Below are 14,350 nucleotides of genomic sequence, written 5' to 3'. Positions count from 1 at the left end.
CGATATTCGCAAGTGGGTTGAGCAGAGTTGAACTGCTGCGAATTATTTGTTGCGAATTTGTGACGTCAACATTTGCTACAAGTATGAACAGGGCTATACTCAGCAAAAATATAACACCTTGAAAGAGATACATGGTGAGGTGGCACATGTTGTTTCCAGATTGAAGTTTTGAAAGAAATTGCTCAAAAGGAGCTGAATGTAATATGTTTGTGAGACTCCAGACACACGACCACACAATCAGTGCACTTTCATAGCAAGTTGCTTACTTTGGATTTGTTGCCTATTGCTAAAAGCAAAAACCCTTTGTAGTAACAAGGTCTGAAGTATTTCAATATCTCTTCAACCACTTATTACTAATACTTATGAAACAAACATATAATGTATTCATTCAATAAAACTTCTTATCTTTGAAGATATTGATGAATGTAACGTGGGGCATAATTGTTCAAGCCTAGCGACTTGTATCAACACAGCTGGTTCATACCGATGTCCCTGCTTTGATGGCTACGAAGGAGATGGTACAGTATGTATCGGTGAGTAACAACTTCATTGTAATAATGTAACTATTGGTTCTTATACGGCGATTTATTACATCTCTAGGGAAGTATTAAAACACTCATTTGTTTTTCAATGGGGTATTAAGCAGAGCTATGTTTTATGAGAACCATTTATGTAGCACCCTCTAATGGTTAATAAGGTGCTGTGGCATGTTCAGCAGCCATAGCCAGAAGCCCTGGGCCAATCCTCATCCCAAGTGCTACTATACATAGGTTCATTTACCTGCATTCCATAACACATTGGACCTATGGCTTCCAATGGACTTTGGTACTATTGGCAAAGCATCTTGCTCAGGAACACGAGTGCCATTGTTTGTACTCAAACTCGCACTCTTGATGATCAGAAATACCTCACCCAAGACTCACCACAATCATCTGCAAGTCACAATTTATTTGGAGTTATTATTAGCCATTATTATAAAATATGAGTTACCAACTCAAAGTTGACCGATTCATCAAGTATGTGTTATCACTTCTTGACAAGTTCTTTGAGGGGTGATGTATGGAGACCACATAAGCGTAACACTGAAATCAGACCATCAATAATCAGCATTAAAAAGTGGATGTTTCAACCACTTTGACAGTAATTCCTGCTTTCTTTTAATTGGAGCATAATTTTGTGAAATCTTACAGATGTGAACGAGTGCTTCTTAGCATCAACCGATCCAAGAGCAGCCAACTGTCATTCTGATGCCACATGCACAAATGAGGCTGGAAGCTTCCAGTGTGTTTGTAACAGCGGCTACTCTGGAACTGGAACTGTCTGTGAAGGTAAAATTACAAAGTGTTTTTGTCAATATTTTTATTTTTATTTTTGTTCAATTGTCCTGATATGAGCTGTTAAATGAATTCTTGATATGGATGGTCATTAAGGTTTGAGCAAAATAAAGCATTATATCTTAACCGGAAACGGTATGAAAACAATTCTAAAACTTGCTGAGGTCTACTATTCGTTTTTCAACCAAATTTATTTCAAGTTTACCATTGGTCATTTTGGGGGGGGGGATTTAAACCTGGTTTCTTAAGGTGGCCCCTCTGCTGCCGCTTTCCAGGCTGTTTCATAAACTTGGATGTGGTCACTGTCTATATGACAGTTACAGGTTTAACTGCTTCAAAATGGTACCTCGAGCAACGATATTTACAAACTATGGACTGCCAACATTAGGGCTAGTTAGCTCAGTTGGAGAAGCGCTGGTAAAGTAATATCCGGAGGGCACAAAATCAAGTCCTCCTCAAGTCAATTTGTCTTTGTTTTTCAGGTCAACTTCTCGTGGTTTATAACTTGATAATTGAAACTTTTGCAAAATTTCTAAGTAAATAAAATTAACACATTTACGCATGATTTTGTTTCTTTGTGCAGACGTTAATGAATGTAACATCGCAAACAGCTGTGCAGTAAACAGTACTTGCACCAACATCGTCGGAGACTACATTTGCAACTGCTTTGAGGGTTATTCTGGTGACCCTCGATTGGAGTGCTTTGATATCAACGAATGTCTAGACTTTCCTTGTGACACTGATGCTGAGTGTATGAATTCAGTGGGTAGCTTTGCCTGTGTGTGTAATAGTGGATACGCTGGCAATGGAACTTTCTGCACAGGTAACTTAAGACAACTTGTGTTGCACTGGTCAAAGCTGGGATTTCTTGTTTTATGTAAATGGAAATTTGGGAATAAAACATGAACTTACTTCAGTTTCCTGCTGCAAAGCAAAATATAATCTTTGATTAACTTTCTCGAAGTAGTGTTTTTTCTTGTACATTTGTTTTATTTGATATTTTAAAGGGAAATTTTGGAGGAAACATTACCTTACTTCAATTCCCTGCTGCTTATGTAAAAATTTATCTTTGAATTATTTTCTTGAAGCAGAACTGCTTCCTGGTGCCTTCGTTGACAATTGAACCTGCAACCTGCTATTATAAAAGAGCAGATATTTTAAACCTTTGACATTTTTTTTCTTCTTCAAAATTTCAAACATTGTTTGCAAGAAAATTGAAGGTTTCTCAATCTCTGATACTATTTCAATTAGTTCATCCTGATTTACTTGATGGACTGACAGAAATTATGTTCCAAACACATGCGATCTTTCAGATTCCATTTATGCATTTTATTTTATGCCAATTGTGTCAATTATCATTTGCAGATGTGAATGAGTGTTCAGCAGACAGCACCAATGACTGTCATCCCTTAGCAACATGTCTTAACGTGGATGGAAGCTTTACCTGTAGATGCAGAGATGGCTATGTGACATCAACTGGATTTTCACCCGGAAGACAGTGTGAAGGTAAGACATAAGACATAAGAAAACTTTATTGATCTTCAAAAGAAGACATTGCATTGCTCACACAAGTTTTTAAAAACACACCAAATGTGAAAATGTAACAACAGGCAGATACAAAAATAGCACAAGATACACGCACAAGGTAGAGTCCCTTTTACAATTTTATGCTTGGTCACTTTTAAAATTAATGGCATTAAAAACTTTTGGGTAGAAGCATAGATCAGCTTTCAATAGAATAAAGCATGTTCAGAAACATTTCACTTGGAAGTTATGTGGTGAAGTAAAATGATATATCTAGAGAAAAAAAACGAGCACGTTTTGAAACAAACTTTTCCTGAGTTATTTAGCGTACAACTAAATTTACTAATAGTGTCCAGTGTCTTTATAGAGGAGAAAAATTATATGGTAATTGTTTGTCTTATTTTTTGTAGATGTTAACGAGTGTGATTTTGAGACGGACACTTGTGATGCTGTCAAAGAGATATGTACAAACAACTTTGGAAGTTACACTTGCATGTGTGGAAATGGCTATCAAGGAATTGTCGGTGCTTGCACTGGTGAGTATCGTATAAGGATTTGGTCTCATTATTCAAAATCGTAGTCCAATATCTTGCAGGAAATACTGTATGTTACAGCGCCAGGAGCGTCACTGAGTGACGGACATGTGCGCTTTATAAGAAGCCACATTAAGTATTATAATCTAGAAAGTAATGCACAGAAACCAAGCAAACAAATTATGCACTAAAGATACCTAGGGTGTATTCTAAACAGACCTTATGCATTGATGCCATCATGCTGCCATCTTGGAGTTAAAATAATGATGGAACAATGGAAGCGTACACACGGCCAATGAGCAATTCAATTCAGATTCATATTTGTTCATATGAAAACACATGAAACTTGCTTTCCGTTGTACAGCATTTTAAAAAAGGACATTATAACTACACCAAGTACATCACAAAGAGACATTGAATCTGCTTGCATGACATGTTTATTTATTTATTTATTTATTTATTTATTTATTTATTTATTTATTTATTTATTTATTTATTTATTTATTTATTTATTTATTTATTTATTTATTTCCAGGCAAACAGTACATACAAATAATAGGCAATAAAAAATAAGACTACACAGAGAACAAGCCTGCGGATAACCAAAAAGCGAAAATAATCACTATCTAAAGGCGATCCAGACAATAAAAATAACAAAGGCACAAAAGGACACAAGGACAAAAACGACATAAAAATTGCACATCAAATACCAAATCAAATATAAATATATATAAAAACTGTGTCGAAATCTACTCACTATGTTTTTGTTTTATGCGGAGTAGGGGGAGTCGAACATCTTGTTTGTTGGTTTTTCTAACAATTGATACAATATTTTTCTTTCTAGATATTGATGAATGTGACACCAATCCTTGTGAGTCTGTAGTGAATGCTCGCTGTCAGAATGTTGCTGGATCTTACAACTGTGTCTGCAAAACTGACTTCTACGACTTCTTGGGAGTTTGTACAGGTAAGTGTGAACACGCAAAACTTTAATTGTGGATAAACTTTCCATGACACAAAACACCAACGTCCACATATTTACATTAAACTGACATGGTTTAAAGATAATGTGGTAGAAAGCTTCCCTTTAAAATAACTTGCTGAGGTGCTGTAGATTTTGAGAAGTTATTTACAATGGATTTACGCGACTCTCCTAAAAACAATGCTCTGTGATTTGCACTTTTTTTATCTGAAAGACTTGATTACTAATGAAGCTGAAACTTCTTCAGGTAAATTACATTACGTATATCTTCGTTCATGTCATGACCTAAAACTTGATCTAGAAATGGTATCCCAACCCTCTAAAGGTTGAGTTCGCTATCTCAATTTAATCCACATCTATTTAGTCCAATTGAAGTACTTAATTCCCATTCTGTTTTTCTCAGTACAGTATATAGCAGATTATGATATTTCACTCTTTTGTTTTTTATTTTTGCAGCTGGTGTTTCCAAGACTGTTTACGCCTTGTTTACCGACATTATTGGTTTTGAGGTCAATGACATCCAATTCCAAATAAATGACACATCCATCTATGAAGTCCCTCTGGCCATCGATGTAAGTATTTTGCTGCATTAATGTGTTTTTTATTGCAAGAGTGCTTAAGAAAATTCGCTAAAAATAGTTCAATATTGGCATAATTTGCAGGCATGATATTTTTCCTACATAAGTCTGATTTCGGATTTTGTTGCCCTTGGGGAAAATCAGACAAATAGCCTAAAAAGTCCATTAATGGCGTCATCCTGGGTGTTTAGTTCAGCCCTTGTTCTCGATACAAAATGCCTCCTATTTCCAAAAGACCAATTATCACGCCTAAACTTTTAAACTTTAGACCCTCATGAGTTTGTTTCCTTCACACTATAAAGCAATTTATGTAGGGACCCGAGTTTCAAAAAGAAACGTTTGAATATGCGCCAGACTTGCCTGGGGCCAATTTCATAGAGCTGCTTAAGCAAACAATTTGCTTAAGCGCGAAAATAGCTCGCTTGTTTTACACATATTACTGGCCAAAATTTCATGCCATATACATTGCTTGTGACTGGTACTAAGCTGTTGTTCACTTAGCATAACTATTGATTGGATTCTTGGCCAGTAATCTGATTTTACTAAGCAAGGATTTTTTTGCTTAATCAAAATTTTGTGCTTAAGCAGCTCTATGAAATTGGGCCCTGGTCTTATGACAGTAATTTGTTTATGCATTTATATCGTCTTTACAGTAAGATAAAGAGCTACCAACCCTCCCTATATCTTTTGGTTTTTTGTACATGTGACCCCGTTTCTGATTTGCCTACTATTGGACTTTTTGGGTTTTGGTTTTGGATATAGACGATGTGACTCATGTTTACATTTAAACCGCCCTCTGTTGAAAAAACACTGTATACGTCATGTTTCGCCGGGCAAAAAGACACGTAGTCATGGTAAGATTGATACACTTTCTAGCTGGCTGCCAAAACACAAAGGTTTTGCCCGGTGGTATGCGCACGAATCATGTTATGGTTTTCGTGTGATGTCGGAGGTCACATCGTCTATACATTCTCAACGCTCTCATTAGAGCCAAGTGAGAAGAGAGAAGACAATGAAGTTTTAGATGTGGGAGGAAAACGTGAGAGAACTGTTTCAGGGAAAACCCATGCAGGGACTGTAAACCCAATTCACATAGTGTCCACGGTTGGATTGGAACTGGAGGTCTCAGAGGTGGAAGGCTAGGAAAGATACCACTGCACTAACCTGATTGACCGACTCCATTTTAATCAATTCACTTGTCATTTCATTACAACAGTTGGATGCAGCCTTCAATGCAAGCATGCTCCGAGACTACCAAGCAGTGTTTGTGAACTCCATCTCAATGGCTGGTAACGTGGCCAGGGTGTTAATGACACTGACTTTCCTTCCCAACTCATCGGTTACCGACCAAGAAATCACGGATGCTTTTGTTAGCCAGTTAACAGGAAGATTCAACAATGTGATCTTGCCTGATAACAAGGTGTACAACCAGACCTTTGCTGTTGGAGATCCAAGTAAGTCTATTCTAAAAGTATCCCTCCTGTCATACCATTGTTGAAGTATTGGGGGTGTCATGGCCGAGCGGATAAGACGACGAACTCAAGCTCTGGTGTTTCTGTTCAGCAGAGTGTGGATTTGAATCCTGATCGTGACACTTGTGTCCTTGAGCAAGAAGACACTTTAACCATAAGCTTCTCTTCACCCAGGGGTAAATGGGTACCTGTGAGGGCAGAGTTGGTTTTTGTGATTGATTAGCTTAGTGCGCTACAAATTTGGCGGCACAGGCTGTATACTCCCCAGGGAGCTTAGATGGTTCAAGGCCCAGTGACCAGCAGCCGATTTCACGAAACGCTAGGATTAATCCTATCTCGAGTGAGGACGATTAACTCGTCCTTACTTAGGATTAATCTTAAGGTCTGCATGCTACAGTGCTGGGTTGGGACTCGTCCTAAGTCCTAAAAATTAATCTTAAGTTGGGAAAAGTTTGGTGAAATTGACGGCTGGGGTAATAATGTTGAAGCGCCATACAGCAGGTACTTGTCCATATTTCAATAACCATACTATTTCTTTAAACCACAAAATAACTGACCCATTTGTCATCTTTTACAAACTTTGTTTCTACAGTTATCGATCCATGTCTTGAAGGCACATATACATGTGGCCTGAATGCTGACTGTGTGTTTTCTGGTATTAGCAACAATCACACCTGTATGTGCTCTGCTGGATGGACTGGAGATGCATACGACGCCTGTACAGGTTAGCTTCAAATTATGATTATTTTTAAATTACACTTTGAAGATTGTTATTAATGGTTTATTTATTTCATCAATACTGTAACATAAATTTGCATCGGGGATAAAGAATATTCATTTTGGTTTTACCCATATACACCGATGTGTGTTAGCACTGTATACTTGGTACTTACCCGAGTTCTGTGAACAAAAATTACAGGCATATTACTTAGGTGGGATTCAAACTCACAACCTTTGCAATTCCAGAGCAGTGTCATACCAACTAGTACTGTACCAACACTGAATTGTGGTTACTCTTTTAGAAATTATCATGGTGTTACCTACATCAGTATGCTCTGATTGTCTTGAGAGAATTTTGTTAATGATAATTTTTAATTGTCTATTTTCCAGATATTGACGAATGCCTATCCCTGCCTTGTACTGGCAGAGGGGAAATGTGCGTCAACTCTCTTGGTAGTTACCAATGTGTTTGCCGTAACGAAGACGGATTCCATGAATTCAATGGAGCTTGTGTCAGTAAGTGGTCAATTCCTTGTTCTATATTTCTTTTTAGTGTAATATATTTTGACAAGTGTTTGCAAAAGGGGTAGAGATTGTTGGCTGACATTTTCTGAAAATCTCCTTTTGTCAACTTTTCTTTTTTGATGAGTTGGGGTTGAACAAAGAAAATGTACTATAGTGGGATTCAAACCCTCAAGAATAATTTTGAGGTGCTCTACCAAATGTTTGCAAAAAGAGTAGAGATAGGTGACTGATATTGGTTGAAAATCTCCTTGGTGGAAACTTTCATTCTAACACTGAACAAATTACTGTTGCTCAATTTCCAGTAAAATTCTCCTTAACTGGTACTCATGTTTTTGTTACTAGTAGATCTAACTTTATATTTTTCGTTTATGTGTCCTGTACCTTTTTTTACTTAACTGTTACGCTTCTCCTTTTTCTACAGTGTTAATAACATACCGAGGAGAGTTCACCATTTTCGAGGTTAACAGGCTCAGTCAAGCTGCTCAGTTCATTCCCGCATTGGAGGATTCCACGACCCCTGAATTCCTCGATTTGAGTCTCAAAGTTTGTGGCGTGGTAAGTTAATATTTGGTAGCAATTTAGCCGACACCTAAACACGTTTAATGGAAGTAATTTCTTGAAGCATTATGTACATGTAGTTTGATCGAATCTGAGTCTTTATCCCTGTATACTTCCTTTTTTAAAGGGCAATGGCACTAAGGCATTTTGTCCTTCAGAAAAAAAGGCCACTATGAGGAAATTGTAAATTTCAACTGGAGTGTTATAAGGGCACCAAGGCAATGACCAGGGGGCATGGAGGCAATCGCATTCGTTGCCGCCATGAGGTATCAGGCCCTGCCCCGTGCTACCGCAAACCTCACCTGATTACAGTGTTGTAGCCACGGTGGGCAGTGCTCGGCAGGCCTGCCCAGGACTCACAATTTTTGCCCAATACTCCGAGAAAAATACATGATGCTGCCCAGCACACAGATTTCAAATATTGTCCACTTTGCATTGATCTTAGATACAGCTATGATGAAGAGAATCAAATATCACAGAGAAAGAACACAATCAAAAGGCCATTCAACTTGTTGCATTGCCCCATGACACAAACAGTTTGGAAACCTGGCCCCACTTCAGCAGTTATGGCCCCATAATTAAACATGAATAATTTTGTTGATCTCCTTGCCCTCGGTAGACTACAACAAAATTTGATTTATTGCCCACCACTAAAATTGGTCCAGCTACAACCCTGCCTGAATATACTCCAACCATGCATAGTCTCAACGCTAGCTACAACCCTGCCTGATTATACTCCAACCATGCATAGTCTCAACGCTAGCTACAACCCTGCCTGAATATACTCCAACCATGCATAGTCTCAACGCTAGCTACAACCCTGCCTGATTATACTCCAACCATGCATAGTCTCAACGCTAGCTACAACCCTGCCTGATTATACTCCAACCATGCATAGTCTCAACGCTAGCTACAACCCTGCCTGATTATACTCCAACCATGCATAGTCTCAACGCTAGCTACAACCCTGCCTGAATATACTCCAACCATGCTTAGTCTCAACGCTAGCTACAACCCTGCCTGATTATACTCCAACCATGCATAGTCTCAACGCCTACTGAAACATTGTTCTGCCTCATCCCACAGATTCGTTACACCATGTTACTAGAACGCTCTCTGCAAGATTTCTACTACGAGTGTGAGGTAATGAACTTCACTATGGCTGACCCATCAGGCACTCACACATCATTCTTAGTCATCTTCAGAGACAATGTGACCACAAGTAGTGCTGAGATCGAGCAGCTTGTTCGAGCCCAACTTGATTCTGATTCAGTTATTGTATCAGGGACAAAAACACTTGGGAATCTTACTCTCGACCCATCCTCAATTAACATTGGAGGTAAGATATTGTGTAATCACTTTCAACATTAAATTTTCAGTTTCACTTATGTCAAAGGCCTTATTAAGTGTGATAAGATAAGACATATTCACCAAATAAGGTACATAAAAGTATTAGTCTGTTTGTTGTATTTTATTGTCCTTTGATAAATCAGAAAACTTTAACTATTAAAGCCTGAAAAGTCTAGTAGAGCCTACACAATGTGTACACGCAGGTCAGCCACTGTACTCCATCGAATGTTCCTCCTTTTTCCCCCCAAGTACCAAATATGGGTTGGTGAAGCCACCAAAGTGGCACACTGTTTCCGACATTGCATAATTTTTTTTCCAATCATTGTCCGAGCAAGAACTTCAGAAGGACTTGGCTTATCAACTCCAAACTTGGTGTGTGGATTGGTCTTGAGATCCCCCTGAAGCCTAACATTTTCGGAATTTCTCTTGTTTCTATTTCAAATTTGTCTAATTGCTTTGTTGGAATAATGAATAACTATTACTTAAATAAAAATGTCCTTTCTAATAAAAAATTTCTTTTTAAAAAGAACATATAGGTTTTGTTATAATTCAGCCCCTCAACTAAATGTTTCTTTTACTTTTGGTAAAAGAAACAAATTAAACATCTCCTGTTAAAAATCTGCTCCTGTTAGAAAAGTCTTAGTTTTCAAAAAGTGATTATTTTTGATATATTTATTTTTTGATTTTACAGATATCAATCCGCTGTGTACTGACGACTACTGTCTATACGATGGCATATGTGAGAATATAGGAAGCTATCCTGACTTAACACGAAACTGCATGTAAGTATTATTAGTAATAATAACAATAATAATATTAATAATAAAGAATTGCAAAGGTCAAAGGTTCGAATCCCACCTGAGTAATATGCCTGTGGATTTTTTTCCACAGAACTCAGGAACAGTGTATACAGTGCTAACACACATCGGTATAAGGGTAGTAACCGCAACTAACATTCAAGAGGATAACATTTTTTTTTTTTTTTTCCCTCCATTCTACAGGTGTCCAATGGGATACAGCGGATCTAGATGTGAGATTGTTCCAACAACACCTGCTCCATCCACAGCAACCATTGCTACTGAACCACCAACAGAGCCTGTCACAATATCATTAGAACCAACAACAGAACAACAGACAACAATTTCACCTGATGGTAAGTTTGAAATGCATATTTAGGGGGTGTCACAAAATGTCACAAAGCATGTTGAAATGCTTGCATAAAATATTCCTATACTTTAGTTCAACCATATTTTTTTTTTTTTTGACAAGTATAATTTTACAAGAAAGATTTGATATACACGTGATACGTTCACAGTCTAAACCAACCTCTACATTAGATGTCTGTTTAACAGCACGTTTATTGAATGATTGTTTTTTTAGGAGGTTTAACAGCTCTCCAGCTTCTTGGCATTGGACTTGGAGTGGCGGCTTTTGTTCTTCTAGTGATCCTATTGTGTCTGTGCATGTTGGTCATACTCCGTCGCCGACAGGCTGAAGCCCGTCGTCGCGACTACTTCAGACCAGCAACAGACCGTGCGAAGATCTTCTACAATCCTCCGCTTGGGGCAACGCGTATTTCCGAATATCGCAGGACCTACCAACCTGAGGATTACCTGGGGATTGACAACGAGTCTGTTAGTGATAACAGCAGCTTCATAGCTACTCTGGGCTACCGCAGTGAAGAGGAAAGCCGAATGAGACATCTTGCCAATGTGATCACACAATCTCCGTATCTTAATGTAAGTTTTAAACTCGATACCCATCATAACCACTGAAACTGAGCCCCATTTATTGTGTAAAAAAAAAAAACAAGTAAAAAAACATTACACCAACAGTAGCTGATAAGCTTCAAAATTTGCAATTGTTAAAAAGGCTACATACAAATAGTGAAACTGTGCGCATCCTTTGTTCTTGATTGTTTATCTCAGTTCACAGCAGCCGCAAGCAGCCATGTTACCTATACATGTAGCCTATACCAAGCAGTCAAAACATTTGTCAGTTGATGAATTACCACTTATCTCTTACCTAAGCTTAACCATTTGTCCTTTTTCCTCTTAATAGGAGCGTATGAGAGCCAGAATATCAAGCATGGTTCCACAAGAAGCGCCATCATTACCAGATACAGAGTTTATTCGTCCTTATGTTGCCACTGGTAGAGAAGCAGCTGAAGTTCACAGAAATCCAGTAAGATTTAAATTCAAACTCGTGTTGTTTCGCTTCCAAGGGTCATTTGACAGCGTTGCTGTTTAATTTCCTTTGCAGTTGCCAAGTACATGTATTGGCATCTGGGCCTTATTTTATGACTCTGCTTACTGCGCCTAATTTTATGACTTTGCTTACTGCTGAACTCCACGCTCGCGATCAACATTTTATGCTTACAGGACAAGCACTTAATTTGTGTACTAGCTGTGTGGGCAAAGAATGCAGAGTATGTACAAGCACAGTTCATTGCCAACTTGTGAAATATACTTGTTGTAATATGGTAAGCATACATACATACATACATACAACTAAATATTTATAAAGCGCCTTTACATCAAGATCAAAGCGCTGGAAAGAGCAAGACCAATGGAACTATAAATACAACAAATTACATCTTATACTAGTGAGTTTTGAGAGATTTTTTGAATAAAGGCAAAGAGTTACAATTTCTGATGCGTACTGGGAGGTTGTTCCATATTTGCGGAGCAATAAAGGAGAAAGTCCGGTTGTGAGCAGAGTGTTCTGATGGTTGGGTGTTCGGTTAGGCGTGTGTTGTCAGAAGCAGAGTCGTGAAAGCGGGCCTAGATGGTTTTTAGCAAACATAACTACATGTACATTTTTGGGAAGAATTGTTTCAGTATGTCTTAAACATTCCAAATTTAAATCAAATCGATTAGATGTTTTTTTTTTTTTTTTCTGTTTTTAATTTTTATAAACGTCTTCTTTTTTACAATTCAAATCAAATCAAAGAAATTTCAACCAATTTTAAGTGATGTTATGTTACTGTATTTTTGTATTTTAAACCTGAATTTATTTGTTTTCACAGGATGGAGAGACCTACAGGCCATCGTCAATCACTTTGCCTGACAGACAATCTTCATTTACGATACCTCGAGCTCAGTTCTACTGGGATGACAACACCGAGAGCTACACATAAATGTGACTTAAGCCACCTCAACTTGAACTGTTAACCGGCAATTTAACAACACAACCTCATCTGATTCATCATCTTATTCAAGCAAGGTTTGAAGAAAAAAATTCAGACATATATTGTTTTTCCATATTCCTGTAATTTCAAGTTGTATGGTGGCTAACTAATTGTGGATACAGTACTTCTATATGCCATTAAGTTATAAAAGAGGACTAATCAAGGATAGAACCTTGACATACAAGTCACTCCTTTAAACATGGTATATGAAAGTATTTCCCTACTGTTGAAATAAATGCAATCGATTTGCCACACTCCAACGAGGGTCTTGATAGAGACTTCACTCTCCAACTAATGATAGGGGCAATAGTCGGTGTCACCAAGTTGACTATGTGGATGGTCACCGTGGTGACACATGATTTATTGTGATTTTACAAAGACCAATACCTATCAAATAACTGCCAACTATGAAAATAGTAGGAGTCTTTGAGAAGTATTAGTTGATTTAAAATTGAAGTCTCAAACGTGATGCTGAAATGAGTTACTGACAAATGATAAAAAGATCCTTAAGATGTCAACTGTTATATTTTTTAACGATGAATGTATTTTTGTACCTTTAATATGTTTTTTTTTATTATGAACTTAAAAGTTAAGGCTGAAAGTTTCTGTTAAAATGCTGTCTATTTTGAGTTGGAAAAAAAAAAATTAGTTTGTGAGAGACGCGTTGTTGCTCTTATCACATTAAAAGTGAAAACAAGTAAAACTTCAAATAAAAATTAAAGTGGTATAAAACACAGAAACTAAGTATAATTAATTTAGAGTCCATACTTGTAGTGTATTTTAGGTGCTTATTGTAAAATAGGGAAAAACAACTCTAAATAATGATCCTGTAAGTGTACGAGTTTCCCATTATGATAAATAAAGTTTATTTGAAATCCGTGTTTCCCTTTGTAATTCAGAACCAGTGCCATAAACTTCCAGTTATTTATAAACCTATCTGATCTAAGTGATATATTATTTCACTCCCAAAACATTAATGCATTTTGTAAATCCGCCTTTATATGTAGAAATTGTATGGATAGATGACCCCAAATTATCAGTAGATCTCTGAATTTTAGGAACATTAACTGAAGAAAAGTGTTCATTTATAAAGACTGTTTGCAAGCAAGTTAAATTTAAGTGGTGTCATTGGCACGCTGATCAATGACCATTTGCTAAATATACATGTAAGACCAACTATTTAAATGTCTTGTACAAATTGAGGTAACAGTACTATCACACACTATGTATTTTGTTTACCCTGTTTCATATGTTGCAGTCTGTCCAATAGTAATTACTGCAAGATGAATGTAATTTTAAAGGTAAATGTAGATACAAATATTTTCCTATTGTTTTTGTATTTTTTATATTAAATTTTTCAAAAAATAATTGTGGTATTTGTGTTCACTTTTTATCATGGTCTCCGTAAATCTGTACAAAATCAACATTTGGGCGAATTTGATAAGGAATAATCAACCCTGCCCCCGTCTGTCTGTGTACCATTTCAGGAAGAATCTTTGGCCACTGTGCAGTTCTTAGGGTGCGCTCGATTAGCTTCCCTGGGTCTACCCCGTGGTGCTCACTCGGGTGAGCCCCTGACAAGAG

General features: G+C 37.3%; 1 protein-coding gene across 3 annotated transcripts in view; it reads left to right on the top strand.

The window, feature by feature from the left end:
- The window catches only part of LOC117302931, a 43,377-nt gene extending 29,243 nt beyond the window's left edge, over window positions 1–14,134 (top strand). The window contains exons 42-58 of one of the 3 annotated variants that reach the window (XM_033786921.1): window positions 414–533; window positions 1,191–1,328; window positions 1,918–2,157; window positions 2,700–2,840; window positions 3,269–3,394; window positions 4,236–4,358; window positions 4,830–4,945; window positions 6,168–6,405; window positions 7,016–7,147; window positions 7,534–7,659; window positions 8,090–8,223; window positions 9,313–9,565; window positions 10,268–10,358; window positions 10,578–10,729; window positions 10,957–11,315; window positions 11,638–11,760; window positions 12,605–14,134. In XM_033786921.1, coding sequence (XP_033642812.1) covers window positions 414–533; window positions 1,191–1,328; window positions 1,918–2,157; window positions 2,700–2,840; window positions 3,269–3,394; window positions 4,236–4,358; window positions 4,830–4,945; window positions 6,168–6,405; window positions 7,016–7,147; window positions 7,534–7,659; window positions 8,090–8,223; window positions 9,313–9,565; window positions 10,268–10,358; window positions 10,578–10,729; window positions 10,957–11,315; window positions 11,638–11,760; window positions 12,605–12,715 — 2,723 coding nt within the window. In that variant the 3' untranslated portion in view covers window positions 12,716–14,134. Of the gene's footprint in view, window positions 1–413; window positions 534–1,190; window positions 1,329–1,917; window positions 2,158–2,699; window positions 2,841–3,268; window positions 3,395–4,235; window positions 4,359–4,829; window positions 4,946–6,167; window positions 6,406–7,015; window positions 7,148–7,533; window positions 7,660–8,089; window positions 8,224–8,845; window positions 9,191–9,312; window positions 9,566–10,267; window positions 10,359–10,577; window positions 10,730–10,956; window positions 11,316–11,637; window positions 11,761–12,604 lie in introns of those variants that run through there. The other 2 variants (XM_033786922.1, XM_033786923.1) reach the window with 2 other exon arrangements.
- Window positions 14,135–14,350: the final 216 nt, after the last annotated feature.

Source organism: Asterias rubens, chromosome 19 (genome assembly GCF_902459465.1).
Source record: "Asterias rubens chromosome 19, eAstRub1.3, whole genome shotgun sequence".
NCBI lineage: Eukaryota > Metazoa > Echinodermata > Asteroidea > Forcipulatida > Asteriidae > Asterias > Asterias rubens.
Note: the sequence above shows the minus strand (reverse complement) of the source record. Positions and strands in the feature narration are given on the sequence as shown.